Raw genomic sequence first — 25811 nt, 5'->3', positions numbered from 1 at the left:
ATGCAGCATCCTGTCATACTGCCTAATAGTGGTACTTCCAAGCGGCCAAAACCAGACTTCATTTTTGAAGCTCATTTCTTGGTCTTGTTGTTCATGGTTGTTCACTAGCGCCACAGCGGTTGGCTCCAGTATAGGTGTTTTCATATCTGGTTTCCATGTAAGTCTACGGTACAAATCCGGTCAAAATACAAAGTCAATAATTTTTTCTCACAAGAACAAATAGTCATAATAGGTGTATTTTATTCGTCTTATGACTGTCCATGGGTCGATTTCATGATTTATTGTGTCATTTGGGCACTGTTATAATATTTGTTGTGGACCAATGAGGTACCGTTTGCGTCACTTCCTGATTACTGCAAAGGACTAAGCTACAGTAGGGGCTAAAGTCTATGGTCACTGGGGTGGGAGGTGGCGCCTCTTGGCCTTGACATTGCGGCTCCGACTCATCGTCCACGGTCCACCTGTGCGAAGTAAGAAAATGCAGGCATCGCATTTCGTAGTGATTTCATTATGGCGTGTGCTATTTACAGCTGCACTAGACGACCACAAAATAATCCTCCTCTGAAGTTTTTTCGGTAACCAAGTCATTTTCACTATTTCCTTTAGCCTACTTAACCAAATAATTAGTTGGCAGAAAGCATAATCAGCTAATGCCTATTTGCTATATTTGGTAGTCCAGTTGCCTATGCTAAAACAGTTCACAACTCCGGCTACCAAGCCATTTGACTAACAAGAAAATAATGATAATTAGAAATTCAATGTACATTATTTTTGTCCTTATGCAACAGGTGTAAAACTTGCTCTACAAAGTGCGTTGTCATATTTACACGCCTGCAGATCAGTTATTAAAATACTTGGTAGATTTGTTCATCGCCGCTGACAGTGTTAATTGTTATTTGTTTGACGAACGATCAGTCAGCTAGCGTCACCCAGCAAGTGAATACTGAATACGGCGATGGAGTAGCAGTTACTGGCTCATAACTGACTGTGGCGAAAACCTACGGTGATAACTTGCTCGGTTAACAGCAGGTCTACCAGACAGTTGTATGAAAATCAGCCTAGTCAAAAATCACCAGTACACATCTCTGATTGATTGACCATCAGTGTAGTCGATGTTCTTCCCCTGTGGTTCATATTGCTAATGCGTGAGCTAACTACGGGTAGCCTACCTAGCTCACTGGCAATGCTAGCATATTCGTTTTGCTGAGAAACATAAATTGAAGATAACTGAACATAATTTTATTATTAATGTCATACATATAATGTGATTACATGACACAGTACAGTCACAAATGGAAATTAAGCTCCGTAAACATTTGATAATATATTTTGAAACATAACGGCAGACAGTCAGCTAGCCTCGAGTTTGTGACATCACAGTATCTTTGTCCATATTTTTTTACAGTCTCTGGGTACATCCTTGATGGTTTCAGTCACGATGTATTCATGTCTCTGCAAATAGTGTATTGTAAGTCTCATAGGTGTTGAGCCTCGTGTTAAATCACTTTATTTCACTCGATAAAGGTTACTGTCACTGTGAATATGGAGTTCTTCCGTCGAATGACATTAGCCTATAGGCCTAGTGTCATGGTGAGGTTATTCAAAGGCGGTTTAGTTGCGGGAGGATGGCACTGAAGGCCTAGGTGTAAAATACACGGCCTGCCACTGAGGGAGTGGATAGAATCTTTGCTATGGTAACCATCAGCAATGACTCATCCTCGCTTTGATGTGAATGGGTCAGTTTTATAATGTTGCGAACCATTTGTTTGTCAGGAGACGCTAGTTGCAGCTCCTTACAAATCTTTAGTCTGAACTTGTTATTAATTTGCATTGAATGTAACGTAGTCTTCAGTCAACAGAAGTGAACAAGAATACTGAATTTAAAACAAAATGTTCTGCTGTCCACAGTGGTCCAGGGAGTACCATAAACAGACGTGACATTTAAGCTATCAAAAGCAAAAACAATCTCCTAGATGGACTTGATATCATGTTTTGACCCATTTTGTAGACAAAATAATAATCCGAGAGCTACTGATTATTCTCTTGAAAACCTAACTTTTGTGCTTTCATTTTAAACTGCATTTGCATTGTGATAAACTAGAAACTGTTCATGGGAGGGTCAGCGCTCAGTGGGCGGCTGCTCACAAACAAAAAATTTGGGGTAGGAGAAAATCTATTTGGGTGGGCTGCCAAATGAAGTCAAATGTATGGGAAGCACTGTATTCAAGTGACTTTACACTGGGCTTTCCATTTTTTTGGTCACATGCTGTACTCTTAGCAATGTGGGAGCTGATGACTCTGCCCTTTTGTTCCTGAGCAGGATACAGATGACATGGATGCTGACCTCTTTGGTTCCAAGAAGGCAATGAACAGCACAGTAGCTCCAACAGGGGCTACGAGCACTGGAGATGGAGATTTAAAAACAGAACAAAAGCCTACATCCCCAGAAACAGGTACTTCCAAACATTTATTTCTTGAAATTTCTCGAAAGCATATGCTGGTACCTCTGTATGTGCATTTTTTCCCTATATTTCATAGCCTACATAGCTACTAGGCTGTCATTAAGTTTGTCTGAATTGCTTTGCCTACTTGATGTTCCATAATTAATTTGCTTAACAAGTTAAGTTACAGCTTGCATAGCCAGCTAAAACTAACCGAAAATAGTTTTACCCTGCTTCCTAACTAACTTGAATGTAGGCTAGCTATTTACCATCAGTCAACCTTCGGCTTAAAATATGCCCCACTAATTTTCTGAAGAGCTTAATTTATTTTCCACTTTTCTACTCCACACCTAACAGTTTACCTTTTTAGCTGATGACTTGCTCAGCTAGATGTAGGTAGCTCATCATGTTAACTATAGTACGTCATTTCATAACGCTGTTATAGACCCTGCCCACATCTGCAGTGGTTGTCAAGTAGTGTTGAACCGGTACTTTTTCGGTACTTAAAGAAACGGTTCAGTATTAGAATTTTCTACTTTTCTAATTTTTTACTTTTAGGTCAAATTTAAAAGCCAGGGACATGTGTCTCCCGGATTACTGATTGAGAGGATGAAAGGTGTAATTTGTCTGAAAGGAAGATGTTATTAAAGTATGGTGTTTTTAGATCTATTTTAAATTGAAAGACCTGTTTAAAGATTCTTTAGTTTACAATTGTTTAATTTTTAAAATATATTTAATATATTTTTCTATTGTTTAGTGTTCTAATAAGCCTGCGCTTATTAGTATGTTGAACAGGCTTCAACATAAAGGGGAATTGCACTTTATAACACTTCTGCTTCTCATGACTGATATTGTCCTTCTAATGAATGTGTCACCCTTCATTTTTCGATTAGTTATTTCATTTTAAATGTCTAACATTAGAAAGAAAGACCTAATTTTTTAGCGCAAGTCCACATAGTACTACAGTTTCCGTTTTTTTCTTCAATTTCGTCTCACGGCAAAATCAAGAAGAGGCGAAGCAAAACATTCCGTTAACTTAGCTTTGAAATTGAACTAACGAACGTTCTTTTGTTTGATGCGATATCCGTGTAATGAGGTGCATTGTAGGCCTACCCAGTTGTTATAATGTCCCCGTTAAACTTGCCTTGAAAGCACATTTTCATCGTTTTCCACACGATGTAAATTTGTGCCAAACATGGCTGGATGTAATCAGACACCCCAATATAACAGCCGAAGAAGTTCGCAAACGAGGACTAAAATGTAGCGACCACTTGAAGCCACCGACTATCAAGGCGACCGTCTGAAGCCTGGAGCTGTACCCACCGTTTTCCCATCGTTGGTCGAGCCGCTCGAGGTAGGTAGCCTACTAAGCGGGCTGGCTAACGCTATAACGTCTGTCTGTGATATGTAGGATGTCTACGGTAACAGTTAGACAGCTTGCTGGCTGTTGTTATAAGGTTGCCACCATCCATTTATTTCGTCCTCAGCCTTTTTCTGTTTTGCTAGCTAGTAGTAGTACAACACTATTTCTACGACCAACCTAATGTTATTGTCTGCAGGTACGCTCACGTCAGAAGTTGCGCAATGATATGCGTCCTGAAGTTCGACACTAAACTGCCTGAGTCTACTTCCTGCATTTGAAAACAACAAGACAGCGTAAAATATTAACATAATGAAATAACTAATCGAAAAATGAATGGTGAAACATTAATTAGAAGGACAATATCAGTGGTGAGAAGCATGTTGGGAGTTAAGTGGCGCAGGACATGGCGCAGGGTGTGTCGGGAGTTAAGTGGTGCAGGGTGTGTCGGGAGTTAAGTGGTGCAGGGTGTGTCGGGAGTTAAGTGGTGCAGGGCGTGTTGGGAGTTAAGTGGCGCAGGGCTTGTTCGGAGTTAAGTGGCGCAGGGCGCGGCGCTGGGCGCGGCGCTGGGCGTGTTGGGAGTTAAGTGGCGCAGGGCGTGGCACAAGGTGTGGCACAAGGCGTGTTGGGAGTTAAGTGGCACAGGGCGTGTTGGGAGTTAACTGGCGCAGGGCGTGGTGCAGGGAGTGTTGGGAGTTAATTGGCGCAGGGCATGGTGCAGGGCGTGTTGGGAGTTAAGTGGCACAGGGCGTGACGCAGGGCGTGTTGGGAGTTAAGCCGTGCAGGGCGTGGCACAGGGCGTGTTGGGAGTTAAGTGGCGCATGGCGTGGCGCAGGGCATGGTTGGAGTTAACTGGTGTAGGGCATGGCGCAGGGCGTGTTGGGAGTTAAGTGGCGCAGGGTGTGTTGGGAGTTAAGTGGCACAGGGCGTGACGCAGGGCGTGTTGGGAGTTAAGCGGTGCAGGGCATGGCGCAGGGCGTGTTGGGAGTTAAGTGGCGCAGGGTGTGTTGGGAGTTAAGTGTCGCAGGGCATGTTGGGAGTTAAGTGGCCGACAGCGTGTCGGGAGTTAAGTTGCGCAAGGCGTGTCGGGAATTAAGTGGCGGAGGGCGTGGCGCAGGGCGTGCTGGGAGTTACGTGGTGCAGGGCGTGTTGGGAGTTAAGTGGCACGGGGCGTGGGGCAGGGCGTGTTGGGAGTTACGTGGTGCAGGGCGTGTTGGGAGTTAAGTGGCGCGGGGCGTGGGGCAGGGCGTGTTGGGTGTTAAGTGGTGCGCGGCGTGTTGGGAGCTAAGTGGTGCAGGGCGTGTTGGGAGTTAAGTGGCGCAGGGCGTGTCGGGAGTTAAGTGTCGGAGGGCGTGGGGCAGGGCGTGTTGGGTGTTAAGTGGTGCTGGGCGTGTTGGATTTAAGTGGTGCAGGGCGTGTTGGGTGTTAAGTGGTGCAGGGTGTGTTGGGAGTTAAGTGGTGCAGGGCGTGTTGGGAGCTAAGTGGCGCAGGGCGTGTTCGGAGTTAAGTGGCGCAGGGTGTGGCGCAGGGCGTGTTGGGAGTTAAGTGGTGCAGGGTGTGTTGGGAGTTAAGTGGTGCAGGGTGTGTTGGGTGTTAAGTGGTGCAGGGTGTGTTGGGAGTTAAGTGGTGCAGGGCGTGTTGGGAGCTAAGTGGCGCAGGGCGTGTTCGGAGTTAAGCGACGCAGGGCATGGCGCAGGGCGTGTTGGGAGCTAAGTTGCACAGGGTGTGGCGCAGGGCGTGTTGGGAGTTAAGTGGCGCAGAGTGTGTTGGGAGTTAAATGGCACAGGGCGTGACGCAGGGCGTGTTGGGAGTTATGCGGTGCAGGGCATGGCGCAGGGCGTGTTGGGAGTTAAGTGGCGCGGGGTGTGTTGGGAGTTAAGTGGCCGACAGCGTGTCGGGAGTTAAGTTGCGCAAGGCGTATCGGGAATTAAGTGGCGGAGGGCGTGGCGCAGGGCGTGCTGGGAGTTACGTGGTGCAGGGCGTGTTGGGATTTAAGTGGCGCGGGGCGTGGGGCAGGGCGTGTTGGGTGTTAAGTGGTGCAGGGTGTGTTGGGAGTTAAGTGGTGCAGGGCGTGTTGGGAGTTAAGTGGCGCAGGGCGTGTCGGGAGTTAAGTGACGGAGGGCGTGGGGCAGGGCGTGTTGGGTGTTAAGTGGTGCAGGGTGTGTTGGGAGTTAAGTGGTGCAGGGTGTGTTGGGAGCTAAGTGGCGCAGGGCGTGTTGGGAGCTAAGTGGCGCAGGGCGTGTTCGGAGTTAAGTGGCGCTGGGTGTGGCGCAGGGCGTGTTGGGAGTTAAGTGGTGCAGGGCGTGTTGGGTGTTAAGTGGTGCAGGGTGTGTTGGGAGTTAAGTGGTGCAGGGCGTGTTAGGAGCTAAGTGGCGCAGGGCATGTTCGGAGTTAAGCGACGCAGGGCATGGCGCAGGGTGTGTTGGGAGTTAAATGGCGCAGGATGTGGTGCGGGGCGTGTTGGGAGCTAAGTGGCGCAGGGCGTGTTCGGAGTTAAGCGACGCAGGGCATGGCGCAGGGCGTGTTGGGAGCTAAGTGGCGCAGGGCGTGTTGGAAGTTAAGTGACGCAGGGTGTGTTGGGAGTTAAGTGGCGCAGGATGTGGCGCAGGGCGTGTTGGGAGTTAAGTGGCGCAGTAAATGGTGGGTAACTCGTGCAGAGCCTGTTGGAGTGCAGACCAAAGTGACACTGCATGTGCTCATGTGCAACTTATTCTGTTCCTAATAAACTTAATTCTGGCTAGACGACACTTTTAAAATATCTTCTAAATTAGCCTAAGAGAAGCGCTTATATTTTACAACGACAGAATCTGTATTTATTTGCATTTGGTCTCTTGGTTGGGAAGTAAAACCTGTCAGCTGTAACAGTAAACACTTTAACGCTTTGTGACGTCATCCTGCTTTCAACATGCATCCCAAATTTGTTGTCTTTTGAGTAGGGTTGGGTATCGAGAGCAAAATTTCCAAGAACTAGGAATTTGTGCATTTCTAATCCGTTTAACAAATCCTCAGAATGTATTTTTAATTGCATTCACGATGAGTGAACTGGAAAGGAAATTCACTTAACTGCCAGGACCTGTTGCGCTTATGTCTACGTCGCTGGTTACCTACATATGTAGCGACATGCCTGTAAGCGGTATTGCCAGCTGGGCGGAATCTCACCCATTTGGGGAATTTTTCATGTTAATGTTTCGGGGGAAAATGCCTTTGGGTGATTTGTCATAATTTAGGCTATTATTTGTTATATTGGTGGGGGTTTAGCTTCCTCTTTCAACTACATTCGTTGGTGCAGTTTGTTCCTCCTCTCCCTTTTCCTTGGTTGGTATTCTACCTGAAGCCAGTCGATTGACCTTTAGCAAATGAATGATGCACACTGCAGTCCACCAATCCCTGCTTAGAAACGGTTGCTATGTACAACTTCCTTCAACATTTATTTTCGACACTGTATGCAACAGTATAGTCTAGCTGACAGTGGAAACATTTTTTGGCTAGCTACAAGTTACAAACCTTCTATAGGTGGTTAAAAGCTGCTGTTGGTGAATGTGTAAAATGAGTCTGTTGTAGATACAACTTTGTGACACTTGCAGTCAATACCACTGTTATGACCTGGTCTAGGGTCAGACCGTAACAGGGTGAATGATAAGGGAGACGGGTAGGGAAACGTACAGAAAACCTACCAGTAACCCCGGGCCGTATCCGCCTATCCAAATCTAGCTGAATGCTGGCTAGTCTTTGAAGGGTACCGGGCACGGGCAGGCTTTGAACACTGAACTTCGGACAGTTAGCGGATAGTCGGAAACTAAAAGCCTGAATAGTTTACCCCCAACAGAGCGTTAAATCTCCACCCACGGTAGCTTCAAAAATAATAAAGGAAAAATAACAAACAAAATAACAAACTTGGGAATGCTAACCAGACTACTAGAGCACTATACAGCGAGCAGAGGGCAAAACATGAGTCGAGTTCGAGAACGTGAAATCCAATCAGCAAACAAAGCAGAGGGGCTAGGCGAGAATCAGAATCCAATACGAGAGGGAATGGTCAGAAACACAAAATCGCAGGCAAACAAACTAGAAGGGCTAAGGCATGAATCGTAGCCGAAGGAAACGAGTCAATGGTCATACACAACATTTAGGCTAATCGGCAAACAAACCAGAAGGGCTGGACAGGAATCGGAGTCAAACAAAGACAGGGTCAAACAAAGCATTCACTATACATTACACATGAACCAGGGGTTCGAAGAGCTAGTCTCCACTGGTAGGTGGCAAACGGCGGCTTTTTAAAGCCGGGTAATTGGAAACGACCAATTAGATTATGAACCGGAAAGATGAAACGCACGCCCTGAGACAATGTACATACAAACTTACGACAGAGTTATAATGTTGTTGAGTGGGCTTAAAAGTCCAGGAAACTGGATACACATTGTGGTTATATTCCCCAGAAGTGATCATTGATTGTCTTCTTAATATTTATTTCAAGTTTTTAACCCAATTATAACCATTAAATTGTAAGAAACACTATTGGATTATTGTGACCTGTTCAGCAGACAAGGACAGATTGGCCGTGTGTCCTGCACTCATTAACATTCATATTCGTGAGACACGTCATAGGCATTCCTCATCCATAGCTAGGTTAGAGCCGGGTAGAGCAGTCCATTGCCGTACAAATCAAAAGAAGCAACATAAACTTGGCTTTACCATTGTGTAGATAACTTGAAGAACATTCAAGTTGTGCAATAGCATTGTAACACTGAGCTACTGTACACACTAACATTATACTCTATAGCGGTCTCAAATTCCAGACATTATACCCGAATAAAGAACGTCTTTGATTCCACATGTCTAAGGTTGAAAGCTATTTAATTGTCGCAGGCTATTGTTAGGCCTACTTTACCGATCCACCACGTTCTGCGACAAGTTCCAGGTGAAAATGGGCACTGCAAATACTAACTGTACAGATTATTGTAATATTGCAGTGCCCCTGGATATAAAACGTATTTCTTGTAGGCCACTTCATTTCTGTGAGGAAAAAAAGTGTATTGCTTTCTCCGCATCCAGAAAAGGCGCAATGCATCGGTATTTTCAACTTGGCGTGCCTCACCCACACAAAAGTGGCAAGTGCGCCATTTAACTATTAGGCTACACATAAAAAGAATTTCACTGGACTTAAGGGTTTTGTTACGTACCTAACACCCAGCCAACCCAGCCGACCCCGCCCACTGAAAACCTGGTGTTTATTCAAGGGGGAAAGTTAACCAATTTCTGCACAGGCTTTTATGGTTTTTATTTTTATTTTATGTTGCTAGAATAATTTAAAAATATTTCTTGGCCATTTATGAATGAAAAAAATCAAAACGACATGTCAGCAAATATTCACAGATTTCAGTTTCCTGGACCTTTAATGTCTGAGTGAGTTTCATGTTGTTGAGTAGATTTAATGTGTATGAAAGGGTTTAATATGTGTGATTTGGGATAATGTTGTTGAGTGGGTTTAATGTGTGTGAGTGGGTTTTGTGTGTGTGATTGGGTTTAATGTTTTTGAGTGGGTGTAATGTTTGATTGCATGGGTTTAATGTTTGTTAGTGGGTTTTCTATTGTTCAGTGGGTTTTATGTGTGTGAGTGGGTTTAATGTTCGTAAGTGGTTTTAATGTTTGTGAGTGGGTTTAATGTTTGTGAGTGGGTTCAATGTTTTTGAGTGGGTTTAATGTTTGTGAGTGGGTTCAGTCAATGTTTGTGAGTGGGTTCAATGTGTGCTTGAGTAGATATAATTCTTCAGCAGTGCCCCCTGTACAAACCCCAAAGCGAGATGAACTGACATTCGATGATGAAGAGGATGATCTAATGGACACTCTGGGCTTTGGAGAGAGTCCTAAGAAGAAGGGAGGAACATCTTCAGGACAGAGAGAGAGGTAGAGGCTCTACTTCCTTATTTAGGCAGATTACTTATCGTTTCTTTCAGTGCTGAAAGTGAATCTGCTCTTCACCCACATCAGCACTACTTTTCTCCCACTCCAAATCTGCTCTTCACCCACATCTGTACTACTTTTCTCCTGCTCCAAATCTGCTCTTCACCCACATCAGCACTACTTTTCATCTGCTCCAAATCTGCTCTTTACCCACATCTGCACTACTTTTCTCCAGATCTGTTCTTCACCCAGATCAGCACTACTTTTCTCCTGCTCTAAATCGGCTCTTCACCCTCATCTGTACTACTTTTCTCCTGCTCTAAATCTGCTCTTCATCCACATCTGTACTACTTTTCTCCCGCTCTAATTCTACTCTTCACCCACATCAGCACTACTTTTCTCCAAATCTGCTCTTCACCCACGTCAGCACTAATTTTCTCCCCCTCCAAATTGGCTGTTCTCTCTTGTAAGATATGTAGTGCTTAGATTAGGGCCTTAGAGAGGGAAACCGTGAATTTGATACAATATTATATTGTTTCTAAGAATGTGGCCTGGCCTCCGTGTCACAAGCATCAAAGCAAATGTGACTGGGGCAATTTAAAATCCACTGATTCCCTAATCTAGGCAGGCGATCAATAGGTCTCACCTCCTGCAGAGTTTGTCTCAGAAGAGACAAACCAGAAGACACAGGACACCATACCAGGAGTGAGAGACCCTGCATGGCTACATGCCAAACATTTCCATTTAAGTTTGAATGCAATCTTTAGGTAGGCCAGTCCTTGCCATAAATGAGTCTGACCCCCCTTCTCTCCGAAACCTTAACTCGGCACCACCCAATCAGGGCAAACGTCCCCAAGCCATGCTGGGTAAGGTAGTTTAGATGGCCACAGGAAAAAGTTGTGTTGTGTTGCGGTTGGTTTCGGAGCCTTGGAGAAGAAGAGTTTCTCTCTTTTTATTTTGGTGGTGGTTCCTTGGTTGTGTGTTTTTAGCTGGTTTCTTTTCATCCTGTGGCGCTTAAACTGGAAGTGTCTAACACTTTGGCAAGGTCTGCCTTATCCATCTCTCTCTCTCCTGGTATTTCCAAATTAATTGTTCAGTGTTTTGTATAATGCCTTCTCTTTTGTAATTTAGACGTAGTGAGCCTGGATTCAATATAGAATGTATGATTTCAATTAATTAATCTGATTGACTGCTTTGTAGTTATTTAATCTTAAAACATGATATAGAGCTTGTTTTGACTTGTTGTTGATTCCACCAGTCCACTGTTGACTTACCTATTAATAAATTTGGCAATTTAATTGATAATTCTCATTTTAAACAAAATTATTAATTACATAATATATATTTTACATGTAGGTTAAGTAAGGGGTTCTTGCACGCAATATCACTTGTGTTCAGTATTCACAGTGCTGAACATTTTAATAAGGGCATTGACTGTTGGAACCGCTGGATTCAGAAAATAAACATGTTCTTAATTAATTTGTGCGTGTCCCACACTCTCATGTAGCAGCCCTGCACAGAAAGCGCAGAGTAGGCTGGATGAGATCCTGTTCCCAGGGAAGACTCCCCGTCCTGAGCGGCCACCCACCCGGGAGAACCACCTGCCAGAGAAGAACCCCCTCACTAAAGGTACTGGAGTTGTGTGTGTTTTTCAGGTGTGTGTGAGGTTCTGGTGTAGCGTGTGGTTCAGCTGTAGTGTGTGTTTCAGGTATAAGTGTGTGGTTTAGCTGTAGTGTGTGTTTCAGGTGTAGTGTGTGGTTCAACTGTAGTGTGTGTTTCAGGTGTGTGGTTCAGCTGTAGTGTGTGGTTCATGTGTAGTGTGTGATTCAGGAGGTGTGTGGTTCTGGTGTAGTGTATGGCATAGCTGTAGTGTGTGGCTCAGTTGAAGTATGTAGTTCGGGTGTAGTGTGCGATTCAGGAGGTGCGTGGTTCAGCTGTAGTATGCGATTCAGGTATAGTGTGTGACTCAGCTGTAATGTGTGGGTCAGCTGTAGTTGATTGTTCATGTGTAATGTGTGGTTCAGCTGTAGTTTGTAGTTCAGGCAGTGTGTGTGATTCAGCTGTAATGTGTGGTTCAGGCAGTGTGTGTGGTTCAGATGTAGTGTGTGGTTCAGGTGTAGTTTAGCTGTAGTTTGTAGTTCAGCTGTAGTGTGTGGTTCAGCTGTAGTTTGTAGTTAAGTTGTAGTGTGTGGTTCAGCTGTAGTGTGTGGTTCATGTGTAGTGTGTGATTCAGGAGGTGTGTGATTCTGGTGTAATGTATGGCATAGCTGTAGTGTGTGGCTCAGTTGAAGTATGTAGTTCGGGTGTAGTGTGCGATTCAGGAGGTGCGTGGTTCAGCTGTAGTATGCGATTCAGGTATAGTGTGTGACTCAGCTGTAATGTGTGGGTCAGCTGTAGTTGATTGTTCATGTGTAATGTGTGGTTCAGCTGTAGTTTGCAGTTCAGGCAGTGTGTGTGGTTCAGCTGTAATGTGTGGTTCAGGCAGTGTGTGTGGTTCAGATGTAGTGTGTGGTTCAGGTGTAGTTTGTAGTTCAGGTGGTGTGTGTGGTTCAGCTGTAGTGTGTGGTTCAGGTGTAGTTTGTAGTTCAGCTCTAGTGTGTGGTTCCACTATAGTTTGTAGTTCAGCTGTAGTGTGTGGTTCAGCTGTAGTTTGTAGTTCAGGTATAGTATGTGGTTCAGCTGTAGTTTGTGGTTCAGCCAGAGCCGGTCCTGACCTCCCTGGGGCCCTAAGCAAAATTCTGCTAAGGGGTCCTCCTACCTGACCCATGAGCCATGTAAACCATTTTCCATTGCCACACAGTCCCACCTGACACCCCAGTGCTCCCACTACAGTCCTCCCTCCTTTAAAACAGTTTGCTCTGTCTGTCAGTCTAAGAATACAAATATTTAATCAGTAGTCAATGTCAATCCATTGCTTTCCATCTTGCATTAGTCCAGAGTTGTAACTAAACCTTGACTGAGAGACTAGATAATCATTGTCTTGTTTTAAAATTATGTGTGCCTATGAGGAGTGCTATCACGCCCATATATTGTCTGGACTGGACCCCACAGAGGTTGCTGCTGGAAAGCGCAAGTTTAATTTCGTGCATGCGTGTATGAATGCATGTTCACGTGCGACGCAGTTATCTTTTCTGAGCTGCACTTTATAAACACAGTTGCCCGTTGGCGTTTATCAGACGTAATAATTAAGCATTATAAAACGGGTAGCTCAATTCAAGCAATCTGATTGGTTCATAGCCGTGGTATATTAACCATACCACGTATGACGTCTAATTCCTTTGCACAATTCAGTATCACTCTGCGTCTGAGGAAAAAAAAAAACGTTTTAATAAATCTAAATTGGAGTGTGTCTATTACATTCATATTGCCATACTTATATGTATGTATGTGTAGTGTGTGGTTCAGCTGTAGTATGTAGTTCAGGTGTAGTGTGTGGTCCAGCTGTAGTTTGTGGTTCAGTTGTAGTTTGTAGTTCAGGCGGTGTGTGTGGTTCAGCTGTAGTGTGTGGTTCAGTTGTAGTTTGTGGTTCAGTTGTAGTTTGTAGTTCAGGCGGTGTGTGTGGTCCAGCTGTAGTGTGTGGTTCAGTTGTAGTTTGTAGTACAGGTGTAATGTGTGGTCCAGCTGAAATGTGTGGTTCAGCTGTAGTTTGTAGTTCAGTTGTAGTGTGTGGTTCTGGTGTAGTTTGTGGTTCAGGTGTCTTAGTAAGGTGTTGGTCCGCGACTGTTATGCGCCATGGCATAGATTGTACAAGTCTCTTCGACTCTGCTGGAGGGATGGAACACCATTCTTACAAAAGAAATCCTCTTGTGCCCTGTGGATGAGGGAATTGGCATCCTGGAAGAGACCACTCCCATCAGGATAGAAATGTTTTATCATAGGACAAAGGTGATCAAACATGGGAGTCAAGTAGTTTGCCCCCCTGTGGTGTCTCACCTTGTAGTGGGCCAATTGCAGATAACCTTGTCTACCACCTAATTCAGTCAAATTATCTCTCTTTTATATGCAGTAACTTTGATATGAGTTGAGTACGTCTACCCCCTACCTCAGTGCAATTCTCCCACACCTTGTCCCCCCCCCCCCCCCGCCCCCCAGCTTGTCTGATCAACCCCCTCCCCCCTTTTTGTCCTGAGATGTGTAATCATTCGAGGCAATGGCCATTTGGCTCTGTGTTTCCTTTGAGGGACAGGGTATAAGTATTGACATTCTTTCTCATTTTTTGTTTTTTTGTTCATCTGTACTTGGGGAACAGACTACTTATTTCAAAAAGGAAGACGTTCCTGCATTTATTTTTATACCTACAAAAGTACGGAGGAATAAATTGGCTGTGTCAGCAAGAACAGCCCGTCAGCAACTACTTAGAGAGGGATTGGAGAGATAGCGGAGTTGCAGTGCATAAACTCCTCATTACAAATACGAATGCACATTTAAGAGCTCAGTGGTGCAAAAACCATAGGCACTGGTCTACAGAGATGTGGAAAAAAGTGATATGGTCATCCTTCACCATATTCTCTTCAAGTGGGTGAGTGCATGTGTTGCATACACCAAGTGAACGGTACGGGCCTGAATGTTTGACCCCTGCAGTGTGGGGGTTCGGTGGCTCTGTTATGCTGTGGGGGGCATTTTCCTGGCATGGTTTGAGTCCACCTTTCCCCTTAGAGGGCAGGGTCACTGCAAATCTATACAAAGTTATTGTGAGTGATGACCTTTATCCTATGATGAAACATTTCAATCCTGTTGGGAGTGGTCTCTTCCAGGATGACAATGCCCCCATCCGCAGGGAACGAGGGGTCACTGAATGGTTTGATGAGCATGAAAATGTGAATCCTACCAAATGAGGGCATATCTTTTGGAAGAACTGTGTTCCATCCCTACAGTACCTCCAGAGTTCCAGAGACATGTAGAATCTATGCCAAGGCGCATGAAAGTTGTTCTGGTGGCTTGTGGTGGCCCATCACCTTACTAAGACAATTCAAGGGGAAGCATGTACAAAAAGAAGAGCAAGGGGTGAAGAATCTGTCCCTCTGGGGCAGATAAAATATTAGCCATTCTGAAACATGGTCCTTCTGTCTGGCACATTCTTTTGACATATTGGGCCATATTTAGTACGTCATAAGTCAGTGCCAAAAATCGTGCATAGAGTTTCAATTGCTGGCATACTAAAGTATGTAGATGACAAGCGATGATTCTTAATGCAATCTGTATAAATGTCTGTGCATGCAGTATCATTACTAAGACGTTATGTAGATGAGCACAGCCGCAGCGAGTTCATTTAAATGCAATACTGGTATTTATAATGCGTCTTGTGCATGGCAGGAAAGTATCATTTTCGTACTGCTCTATCTCAGGTGAATTCGGGTTTTGGACAGGTGTCAGGATCCGTGGATGTAGTGGATAGGCGCAAGTATTGTCACCTTTAAATGTTAACACGTGTCATTTGTGAAAACTTCAGAACACAGTTTTAATATTTCAAGTCGTTTAATTCCGTACCCAATAGCCAACCATCCCTGGAGCCATCATCTCTTAACTTCTCTAACAGGCATCCTAAAGATGAAGTAGTTATGTGTTTTAAAAAGATTTTAAAAGATTGTCTCATTTTGCAATCGCAGGGAGAGTCGCCATACATTGAATTGTTCATTAATGTAACACGGTCAATGACCTTATGTACAATGCGGTTCTGTGGCAATTTCAGGCTGGTACATGTGTAGTTCCGTCCTCTAGCACCTCCTGAAGGTACGGAGCAATGGCATTTTTTGCGGGAAATAAGGCTTTCTTTTTATTTGCAATAAATCAATTGAAGTATCATTGAAATAGTTATTAATAGTTAGTCCTTGAAAATTTTTTATTATTTTTGAAGTGTATTTTAGTGGCAGTTGGATGCTTGGTACCAAAAAAAATGATGTCCCTGTCTGTATAAATGTAACAACTGTTACAGTTATGCCCTCTTTTGAGTTACTATAACAAACAATGTGCTTTTTTGCTGTTGTATGTTTACAGAATTCAATCAAAAGAGAAAATGAAAGGGTTGGAACCCAAAATGTTGTTTAACCCATTAAGACCGGATGCAACATTTGCGTGTATATCCGTTTAAGACCGGATGCAACATTTGCGTGTATATCCGTTTAAGACCGGATGCAACATTTGCGTGTATATCCGTTTAAGACCGGATGCAACATTTGCGTGTATATCCGTTTAAGACTGGATGCAACATTTGCGTGTATATCCGTTTAAGACCGGGTGCGACATTGCATGCTTCTCCCTTCAGAGCAGGATGCGACCTGAGCGCGTTTTAGATACTGTCATCATTTTAAAGACACATGATCGATGAAATTCATTGTGATTCGCAAATACACGTTGGGAAGGCGATTATACATCAATGCAGCGAGAGCGTGGAGTATTTTTTAAAAGCGTACGCCCTCTGGTTGTGAAGAATGGAATCATCCAAGTACTGACACTACAGAAAATGCAGTGTGCCCGAAGTTAACAGTGAACACAACAGTGAGCCCGTTTCTGTTACAAAAGTGTGAACAAACTGTGATATAGTTATTGTACTACCACTGCCAGTTTGTTTGTTTTATTGAAAATATGGCTGGAAACAACAAGGACATTTGTCAACATTTTCAGTTTTATTGATTTAAAAAAATGTTAATGAACATTAGGGAAAAGGCAATAATTTCCAACTAAAGCCAAAGGTTTAAGCTCTCAAATGGTTTTTATTTCATGTATCTATCTGCTACAGAGGCAGGGAAATAAAGACAATTCTGTCAAGGTTTTCTGAAAACCCTCAGGTTTTAGGAGGTTGTTTACAACAATGCCTTAGGTTTTAGAATGTTTTTTTAGAGGGTGCCTTAGGTCTAAACGGGTTAATATTTACTAAAGAAATTAATTTTACTAATCAACGTGTTTGGCTTTTTAAGTTGGTTTTTTTAATATACTGAATAAAAGATTAAATCCAAAAACATTTGCATTTATGGTGACTCTGCTCTACTCTACAAAGCTGACAATATCTCCTCTTATAAATGGCCACACTGAACCTGTGCCGGGGAGAAGGTAACGCCCCCTTTGCTGCAGCGGCCATCAGCCAGGATAAATCACCACTTGTGGGCGATATGCACACACATCCTCTTCTCTCTTCTTGCAGTCAAACGACAGAAGGCCCTAAACTTCATACGCATTAACCCAAACATGCTAATTTTAGGGATGCTGCATTTCCCTTGTTTTTCTAGCATGGTACCGTAAATATGGGATCGATGCTATTTGTCTCATTAGTGTCTATAGCAGCCCCACAAATTCTTAGTAAATATGGCCCATTATCACTACATGGGTGGATTTATATGTACATATAATGTACATATAATGTACTTTCTTGCCTATACAAATGTCTGTATAAGCACTATATGGCTAATTCTACTGCTATTGTACTTCTACACGCCAAAGCATTTATGTTATACCAACTAATTATGAGATTTTAAGTAATTATGGTCAAAATGGTATTAGCTTCTCTGGATTCCATAGTTACAGCTGTAATCAGCTTGAAATGGCTTTTATTCCTGAAATATGGTGGTTATGATTACATTACATTGATGATGACATGATTATTGATATATGATTATTTTGGGGTTTTTGCACTCAGAATAGGGAGGGCAAAACGGAGCTTTAGAATATCGCCAGCAGTGTATGCGCGTGAGCTTGACAATACATTTCTCACAGAAAGGGTCGTTTGTTGCCTTTTTTAGTTCATTACAGTGGTGATAGAAGTGAATAGAATTAAGTGGTACTGTGCTGTTAGCCTTTATTGATCACCGTACAAGGTTAATGTGAAGTAGCTAGCACAATCTGACACTACTACCCCTTAAAAATATATTTTGAATGGTACTTGGTCAATCGAACGGTAAGTGTGAAAAACATTTGATTATAGTCAGCGTCACCGAAATTTTCTGTCACACCCTCAATAAACTGAAAAGGTCCCAGTAGAAGATTGAATTAAATCTTTAAAAGTTATATATTTTCTGAAACCTTATCGATTCCGCTTGGCCATAGTGAGTGAAACTAGGCGATCTGAGCATACAGTCGCTATGTAAATTACGTCAGAAGGATTCAGCCTTGTTATTTGCTACCTAAACTTCACAGCACACTCATTTCCGTTACCATGATTGTAGCATGAAGTGTCTACTTTCAAAATCCATTTAAATCATTCTTTGAAGTTATTAAGCAGGATGTATCAAGTGTCCAGTGAAAATACTGACCTGGCTATCAGCCAGAATTCTGAGAGAACCAACTGCCATAAATGACTGTGTAAAATCAACCAGTAAGAGTTATTATGATGTCACTGGTTCAGAACCCCATGTAAACAGTCGAATGTTCAGTGAAATCTATCGGTTTTCGGTGCCGTCGGAGTCCCGATCTTATCATTGATGGAATTTTGGGAAAGTGCGAGCTAAAAGGCCACAAAAACAGCGAATATATCACATTAATATTCCATATATGTACAATCGCTGTTCACAGTACGTTAATTTAAGGCTAAACTGGTATTTTAATCACAATACTTCTGTTAATTTCCAGAAATACATTTTTCGATTGTCCTCTCTACTCAGACCCAGTTGCTGCAGAAGATGACTTGATGTTTGGCTCGTACCAACCAACACTGGCCTCCTCCCTGGAAGGCAGGCAGTCTCGCCGGCAGCCTGTTAGGTAAGATGAAAAAGAAGGGGTGTCCTGTGTGTGACTGGCAATCCACTGCTCAGCTCTCACATCGCTTTTTTGTTTTATTGTTTGTGAACATTGTCATTTACCATGAAGCTTTCTATTTTATTTTGTTGTGTAATTCATCTTTCATTGATTTCTAACCAAAATGGACAGTCAAGATTTCAAATTAGGTACATTCCTTCTTCACTTTCACTCCACCGGACACTTTGCTTTAGCATCCTCTTCCTCCTTTTCAGGTTGTCAGCTGAGGATATTAGCAGCCCATCTCCAGAAAAGAAAGGGATGTCTGCCCCCGCAGCTCCGCCCACTGCAGCGCGCCCCAGTAGGTCTGCAGCTGATTGGCTGGGGCTGAAGCAGGAAGACCCAGAGGTGAAGAAGGAAGAGCTCTTGCCAGCAATGGACAGCCCAAAGTGCCGCCCCTCTTCGCCTGGCTGCTCGGCAGGAAGCAAGCGCCTGTCCTCTGGCTCCTCTACTCTGACTGGCGCAAAGCCGCCTGAGATCCCTGCCAGTCCTAAAACTCTCCATTCAGCAGCAGGTCCAGCAGGCCCTGCCCAGGCAGGAGAAGATGATTGGCTAGCAGGGGCTCTGACTCGGAAAAGAAGCAGAGCGGCACCGAAGCCCGAGGAGAAGCAAGCAGTGCAGCCAGAACTGCTGGGGTGTGGAGAGGAAGCGCACTTAGACTCTTCTGCCAGGTACTCCTGGGGAGACATTTTTCTTATTGAACAGTCCTGATGGTCATCAAAAAATATGAGCCCATGAAAGCAGTGGGTACCATGGGAATGTGTCTCTGACAGGTTGTAGATTTTCTCCTGCAACATTTCATCTTTGAGGGCTTGGTCAGGCAGCAAGGATGACCCTCTTATGAGATCATATGATCATGTCAACTTTCTCATTTCATATTCAAATGGAACCTGGGGAGTAGGCCACAGGGCAGCTGAATCCCTACACAAATCCTTCTGTGGCTGGGGGTTCAGTTCCCTTCTGTGGTACTCTGTACTGCGATCCCATCTCTATCTGTAACCCTGTCTGTACTGTGATCCCATCTCTATCTGTAACCCTCTCTGCACTGTGATCCCATCTCTATCTTTAACCCTCTCTGCACTGTGATCCCATCTCTATCTGTAACCCTCTCTGTACTGTGATCCCATCTCTTATCTGTAACCCTCTCTGTACTGTGATCCCATCTCTATCTGTAACCCTCTCTGTACTGTGATCCCATCTCTATCTGTAACCCTCTCTGTACTGTGATCCCATCTCTATCTATAACCCTCTCTGTACTGTGATCCCATCTCTATCTGTAACGCTCTCTGTACTGTGATCCCATCTCTATCTGTAACCCTCTCTGTACTGTGATCCCATCTCTATCTGTGACTCTCTGTACTGTGAGCCCATCTCTATCTGTAACCCTCTCTATACTGTGAGCCCATCTCTATCTGTAACCCTCTCTGTACTGTGATCCCATCTCTATCTATAACCCTCTCTGTACTGTGATCCCATCTCTATCTGTAACCCTCTCTGTGCTGTGATCCCATCTCTATCTGTAACCCTCTCTATACTGTGAGCCCATCTCCATCTCTAACCCTCTCTGTACTGTGATCCCATCTCTATCTGTAACCCTCTCTGTACGGTGATCCCATTTCTATCTGTAACCCTCTCTGTACTGTGATCCCATCTCTATCTGTAACCGCCTCTGTTCTGTGATCCCATCTCTATCTGTAACCCTCTCTGCTTTCTCAATGTCTGAATACAGTTAAAAATGCTTAAGGAGGGTAAACTGTCCACGTCTCTTCTGTAAAATAAACAAAAATTTTTTTACTTATTGCCTTCTGAGGAATGAAACTGTAAAACTAAATTTGCTTCCTGGCAACAAAACCATTATTCATCAAACTATAGTTTTGAACATGTATGTATGATGTAGGATGTCGGAATTTACTCCTAAAATGGTAACATTTGGTAGTTAGTTAACTCTACTTAGTTAATAATTTCAGCGGTGCTGTATACCCAACCAAATAATGGTGACTAGCTTATCCTAATGTTTGTTTACAGTAAACATAACCCACCTGCCTCAAGAAGAAAATCAGAGGACCACCCAGCTTCAAGCAAGGAGCCCCAGTATGAGTTACGATATTTAAAAATATTTATGACGTTTATAAGAGCTACATACAGTATATGTTGATATATTAATATGCAGTCTGTAATACATAATGGTATTTAAAATGTTTTTATTAGCATGACTAGTGGCTGTTGTGTGTGGGAAGTTTTTCCTTCTTGTACGTAAGACTCGTTCCAAAGTATAGATTAATAGCAATTTAATAACAAAGCAGAATATAGTATCTATTTACAGTATGAAACATACCGGGTACAAGCAGATCAGGTCAATTACAAAATAGTTTTGTGTGGGTACACACCTGAATTAAACTGCAGGTTCCTGTACCTGAGTGGGTGGCTGGTAAAAAAAAATGGACATTGTTACAGATGTATGTGGTGTGGATGGTCATTGTCACCAAAGTATGCTTATCAACCCATTAATCACTTTGGCCCCACCCTGGTGGTGCTGTCTCCATGAGGCTTTGTGTCAAACCCCCTCTTGATAATTGAGTTACGTTGATTATATTAGGTTTGATTGTATTACGTGACTGTTATGATCAGCCCCTGGCCAGTCGCAACATAAACAAGATCACACAAGATAGTCACAATTCAAAAATATTTTAAATTACAGAATGCTACAAAAGAAAATAAATGTGCAGTGTAGCCAGACTGCAGGTTGTCCTCTGAATGGAGAGAGAGAGAGAGCATCAGCCAGAGGGCCCCTTAAGTAGGACCCCTTCCAGGTGACACCAATTTCCTATTAGGAAGACAATCAAAACAAATGTTGCAACACCACAAGCAGCCACTAGGGCACAAGGTCAGGGAACCATAACAGTGACCATCCTAGAACACTGAAACAGGTAGAGCATTTTTCCTTACATGTGTGATAGTTAACCTGAGAGGGCAGGTTTAGGGGTTCTGACCAAGCAGATTAAGGACCCAGGATCACTGAAGCTCTTTTTCTTTTGCTCTGCCAGAGCATCCCCGTTGCCCCGAGAGAAGCAGCGTGGGATGGCCAAACCTCCTCATCATTCAGACCCATTGAAAGAGGACCAGCCCACACCTGCAATGTCATTTCCACGTAAGCATATTAAGTCATTATTTTATTTATTTATTTTTTTGCCATCATTGAAATTCTTTTGTAAATACAGTGCAAATCACTTTTAAGAATACAATTTGTCCCGATTTTATACTTCTAAAACAGTCTTAGAATTGGAGCTGAGTGCAACTGAATAGACCAAGAAAATGTATTAATAAATTATTGGCATGTTATATTAATGCAATAGAGGACAATGCTATGCTGGTTTGTTAAGCAGCATTAACTGAAATGCAATATTTACAGTACTTTGAATAATACATTCGGTACTACTAATTCTTTTGGAAATGGAATGGAAATGTCTAATGTACAGTATGGTACTGTATCCGGACTTAGGTTAATTGTATCAGCTGCTTTTTGGCACAGTCTGAACTTAATTGAAATAGTTAACACCCCTGATTTCACCCTCAGTAGAAAAGTCATGCTGCTAGACTGACAACTTATTTTAACCCCTTCATGTGGATGCCAGATCTGACCAATCCTTGCCCATTAGTGCTATGTAATGATCCTGACAGAATTCGCAACATAGAGGTAATCGAGCCACTTGGGATTAGTGATCGTTTTGCAGTTGGTTTTGATACAGTGCCTTCGGAAAGTATTCAGACCTCTTCACTTTTCCCACATTTGTTACATTACAGCCTTCTCATAAAACAGATTAAATTCATTTTTAATATTATTCTCATCAATCTACACACAATATCCCATAGTGACAAAGCGAAAACAGGTTTTTAGAGATGTTCGTGAATTTATTAAAAATAAAAACTGAAATATCACATTTACATAAGTATTCAGACCCTTTACTCAGTACTTTGTTGAGGCACCTTTGACAGCGATTACAGCCTAGAGTCTTCTTGGCTATGACACTACAAGCTTGGCACACCTGTATTTCGGGTATTTCTCTCATTCTTCTCTGCAGATCCTCTCAAGCTCTGTCAGGTTGGATGGGGAGCATTGCTGCACAGCTATTGTCAGGTCTCTCCAGAGATATTTGATCGGGTTCAAGTCCAGGCTCTGGCTGGCCCACACAAGGACATTCACAGACTTGTACCGAAGCTGTGTGCTTAGGGTTGTTGTCCTGTTGGAAGGTGAATCCTCGCCCCAGTCTGAGGTCCTGAGCTCTCTGGTGCAGGTTTTCATCAAGGATCTCTCTGTACTGTGCTCCATTCATCTTTCCCTCAATCCTGACTAGTCTCCCATTCCTGCTTCTGAAAAACATCCTATGCTGTTTGTAGTGGTAAAAACAGGTTAAGTTTCTGTCCTTTTGTTTCCTATGTTCCATTAAACTTGACCAACTTTTATCCACTTCATTGGGTGCAATTGTCTGAGGCGTGTTGTAATGAAAATAAAAATGCATTATTGTTGTTCTTCTTCTTGTATTTATTTACAAAATAAATAAACATAAAACTGCCATAATAAACGTAAAGTTAAAGTCCATTCAAAGTTTCCCAGATTCCACAGGTCCAGTTTGGTTGTGCAAAATACGGTCAATGACTGGTTCCGCTCGCACCCGTCTACTCCTCCTGACCCGCGTCACTGCACCATCTAAAATATAATTTATTCCCCCTTCTCCTATAGAGGGACACACTCATGCAATAATGAAGGCCCTTTTCCCTTGATTGCTCAGTTTGGCCACGTGGTCAGCTCTAGGAAGAGTCCAAACTTCTTCCATTTAAGAATGAAGGCCACTGTGTTCTTCAGGACCTTCAATGCTGCAGAAACGTTTCTGTACCCTTTCCCAGATCTGTACCTCATCACAATCCTGTCTCGGAGGTCTACGGACAATTCCTTTGACTTCATGGCTTGGTTTTTGCTCTGTCATGCACTGTCAACTGAGGGACCTTATATAGACAGGTGTATGCCTTTCAAAATCTTGTCCAATCAATTGAATTTACCGCAGGTGGACTCCAATCAAGTTGTTGAAACACCTCAAGTATGATCAATGAGAACAGGATGCACCTGAGCTCAATTTAGTGTGTAAAGGGTCTTATCTAAATGTGTTATTTCAGTTTTTTATTTTTAATAAATTTTCACAAATTCACTAAAATTTCTAAAAACCTGTTTTTGCTTTGTCATTATAGGGTATTGTGTGTAGATTGATGAGAATAATCTTAATAATTTTAGAATAAGGCTATAACGTAAAAAGTGTGGAAAAAGTGAAGGGGTCTGAATATTTTCTGAAGGCACTGTATATTTTGACAAACTAGCAAGGTCTCCCCTACAGCCAGAATGTTAAATTTTGGATTGTGAATTAAAAGTGGGGCAGGTTCAAATTGGTTATTCTTGAGGCACATTGTAAATTTATTTCAAAGATAAGGAAAAGTAAGTTGAAGAAGCAGTCTCCCCAGTGGGTGAACTAAGCCATACGAGAGAGTTTGAGAAAAAAATTAACCGTATAAGATATATAAAAACGACAGCACTTAGAGTAATGAGGCTGAATATCGTAATATGCATGCAAAGGTTAAAAAGAACTACGGGAAGCGAGGCTCTTTGAAAGGCAAATTGTGAAGGTGCAAAAAGTAATCATAGTAATCATAAACATTTCTTTCAGTACTTTCAATACCCCCCTTTTTCATGACACTTGTTACATGTTGCCCTATCCCAGCACTTTTCTGGTAATTTGTATTTGTCCTAATACTGTAGCTTATTCTTCTGCCTAGTTGGCTTTGCAGAGGTTAGGTCTGAATAGTGTTCACTGTGTGAACTAAACTGTGTTCTTGGCTAGAAATGGCTGTACAAAATAAGTATTGTATCTTACTGAACCTGTGTTTAGTAGTTGTCTATGACCATGAAATCCACTTTTTGTACGTCGCTTTGGATAAAAGCGTCTGCCAAATAAATGTAATGTAATGTAAAACGAAAGTGAAGGAGTATGTCAAGTGCACCAGGAATGAAGAAGAAGCATTGATTTATAAGACTAAAGACATTGCTTGTTACGGCCAGCTCGCAGGGCCGCAACAACAGAGTCCAAAGCACCAAAAACAAGACAAAAACTGATCTAAAAACACAAACTTAGACTAATTAATCTAAAACAAACAAAAACTCACAAAGTTCACAAAATAAAAGAGTCTTCACAAAAACCTACCAAACACAGACCACACAAAACAAACCCCAAAGAAGATCTCCCCTGCCTCATACTGCTGGACTTATGTTGGCTCACAGGCAGGTGGAGGCAATCAAGCAATTAGGCAATCAATCAATCAATTTTATTTGTATAGCGCTTTTAACAAAGGAACTTTGTCACAAAGAAGCTTTACATAGAACCAGCTCCCAAAGAGTAGGCCTAGGGCAACAGTGGCAAGGAAAAACTCCCTGACTGATAGCAGGAAGAAACCTTGAGCAGAACCGGTTCTGAGGGGGAACCCATCTGCCGCAGGCAGGCACTGGTTTGTTATGGAAAGTCAATAGTGGCAGGAGGCAGGGGTGCCCAGCTGTCTAGCTGGTCTAGGACTGGAGCTGGTGCTCAGCAAGCTTGGGCTAGAGCTCCGGGCAGGTTCCCAGAGCCGAGGAAAACGAGAAACAAAACAAAAACATTTTAGGGGGTTCAAAGGGTATATTAGCAAGCAGAGCAGAAGAGACAGAGGTGCCTGCGTGCAATAAGGAAAACCCCGGCAGAATAAGGCTATAGCAGCATAGCTAAGGGAAACAGAGGCAGGGGCCAGCGCAGCCATGAGGGCAGGCTTGAGACAGTCATCACCAACCATGACCGGTTCAGCTTAACACAGCACTACCAATGATGCTCCAGTGACAGCACTAACCGCTCAGTCCACCAGAGACTCTATAGCTATGCCCGCCACCCACTCCTGCCCCTCAAATATAGGAGAGACTAAAAAGATATGTTTTGAGCCTAGCTTTAAATAGGGTGATAGTGTCTGTGCCCCGAACATGGGCAGGCAACTTGTTCCACAGGAGGGGAGCACGTTAGGAGAAGGCTCTACCACCTATGGTATTTTTAGCTATTCTAGGAATAACAAGGAGGCCTGCACCCTGTGAACGGAGCATTTGTGAGGGAATATAAGGAAGAAGTAAATCATTTAAGTACAAAGGGGCAAGCCCATGTAAGGCTTTAAAAGTAAGAAGTAGTATCTTATAGTCTATTCGGAATTTAATTGGCAGCCAGTGAGCGATGCTAGCACTGGGCTGATGTGTTCGAATCTCCTTGTTCTAGTGAGAATAGGAGCTGCTGCATTTTGAATTAGCTGGAGCCCATTCAGAGAGGAATTTG

The 25811-nt window shown here is 43.1% G+C and overlaps 1 protein-coding gene across 11 annotated transcripts in view; it reads left to right on the top strand.

The window, feature by feature from the left end:
* LOC135243908 (fas-binding factor 1 homolog) overlaps positions 1 to 25811 on the top strand; it is an 82831-nt gene that overhangs the window by 20266 nt on the left and 36754 nt on the right. For 8 of the 11 annotated variants that reach the window (XM_064316044.1, XM_064316043.1, XM_064316036.1 and 5 more), the window contains 7 exons: positions 2321 to 2453; positions 9573 to 9705; positions 11210 to 11331; positions 18294 to 18390; positions 18642 to 19097; positions 20452 to 20523; positions 21471 to 21574. In XM_064316044.1, coding sequence (XP_064172114.1) covers positions 2321 to 2453; positions 9573 to 9705; positions 11210 to 11331; positions 18294 to 18390; positions 18642 to 19097; positions 20452 to 20523; positions 21471 to 21574 — 1117 coding nt within the window. The remainder of the gene's footprint in view (positions 1 to 2320; positions 2454 to 9572; positions 9706 to 11209; positions 11332 to 18293; positions 18391 to 18641; positions 19098 to 20451; positions 20524 to 21470; positions 21575 to 25811) is intronic. The other 3 variants (XM_064316041.1, XM_064316042.1, XM_064316040.1) reach the window with 3 other exon arrangements.

The sequence above is a fragment of the Anguilla rostrata genome, chromosome 17, assembly GCF_018555375.3.
Source record: "Anguilla rostrata isolate EN2019 chromosome 17, ASM1855537v3, whole genome shotgun sequence".
Taxonomy (NCBI): domain Eukaryota; kingdom Metazoa; phylum Chordata; class Actinopteri; order Anguilliformes; family Anguillidae; genus Anguilla; species Anguilla rostrata.
Note: the sequence above shows the minus strand (reverse complement) of the source record. Positions and strands in the feature narration are given on the sequence as shown.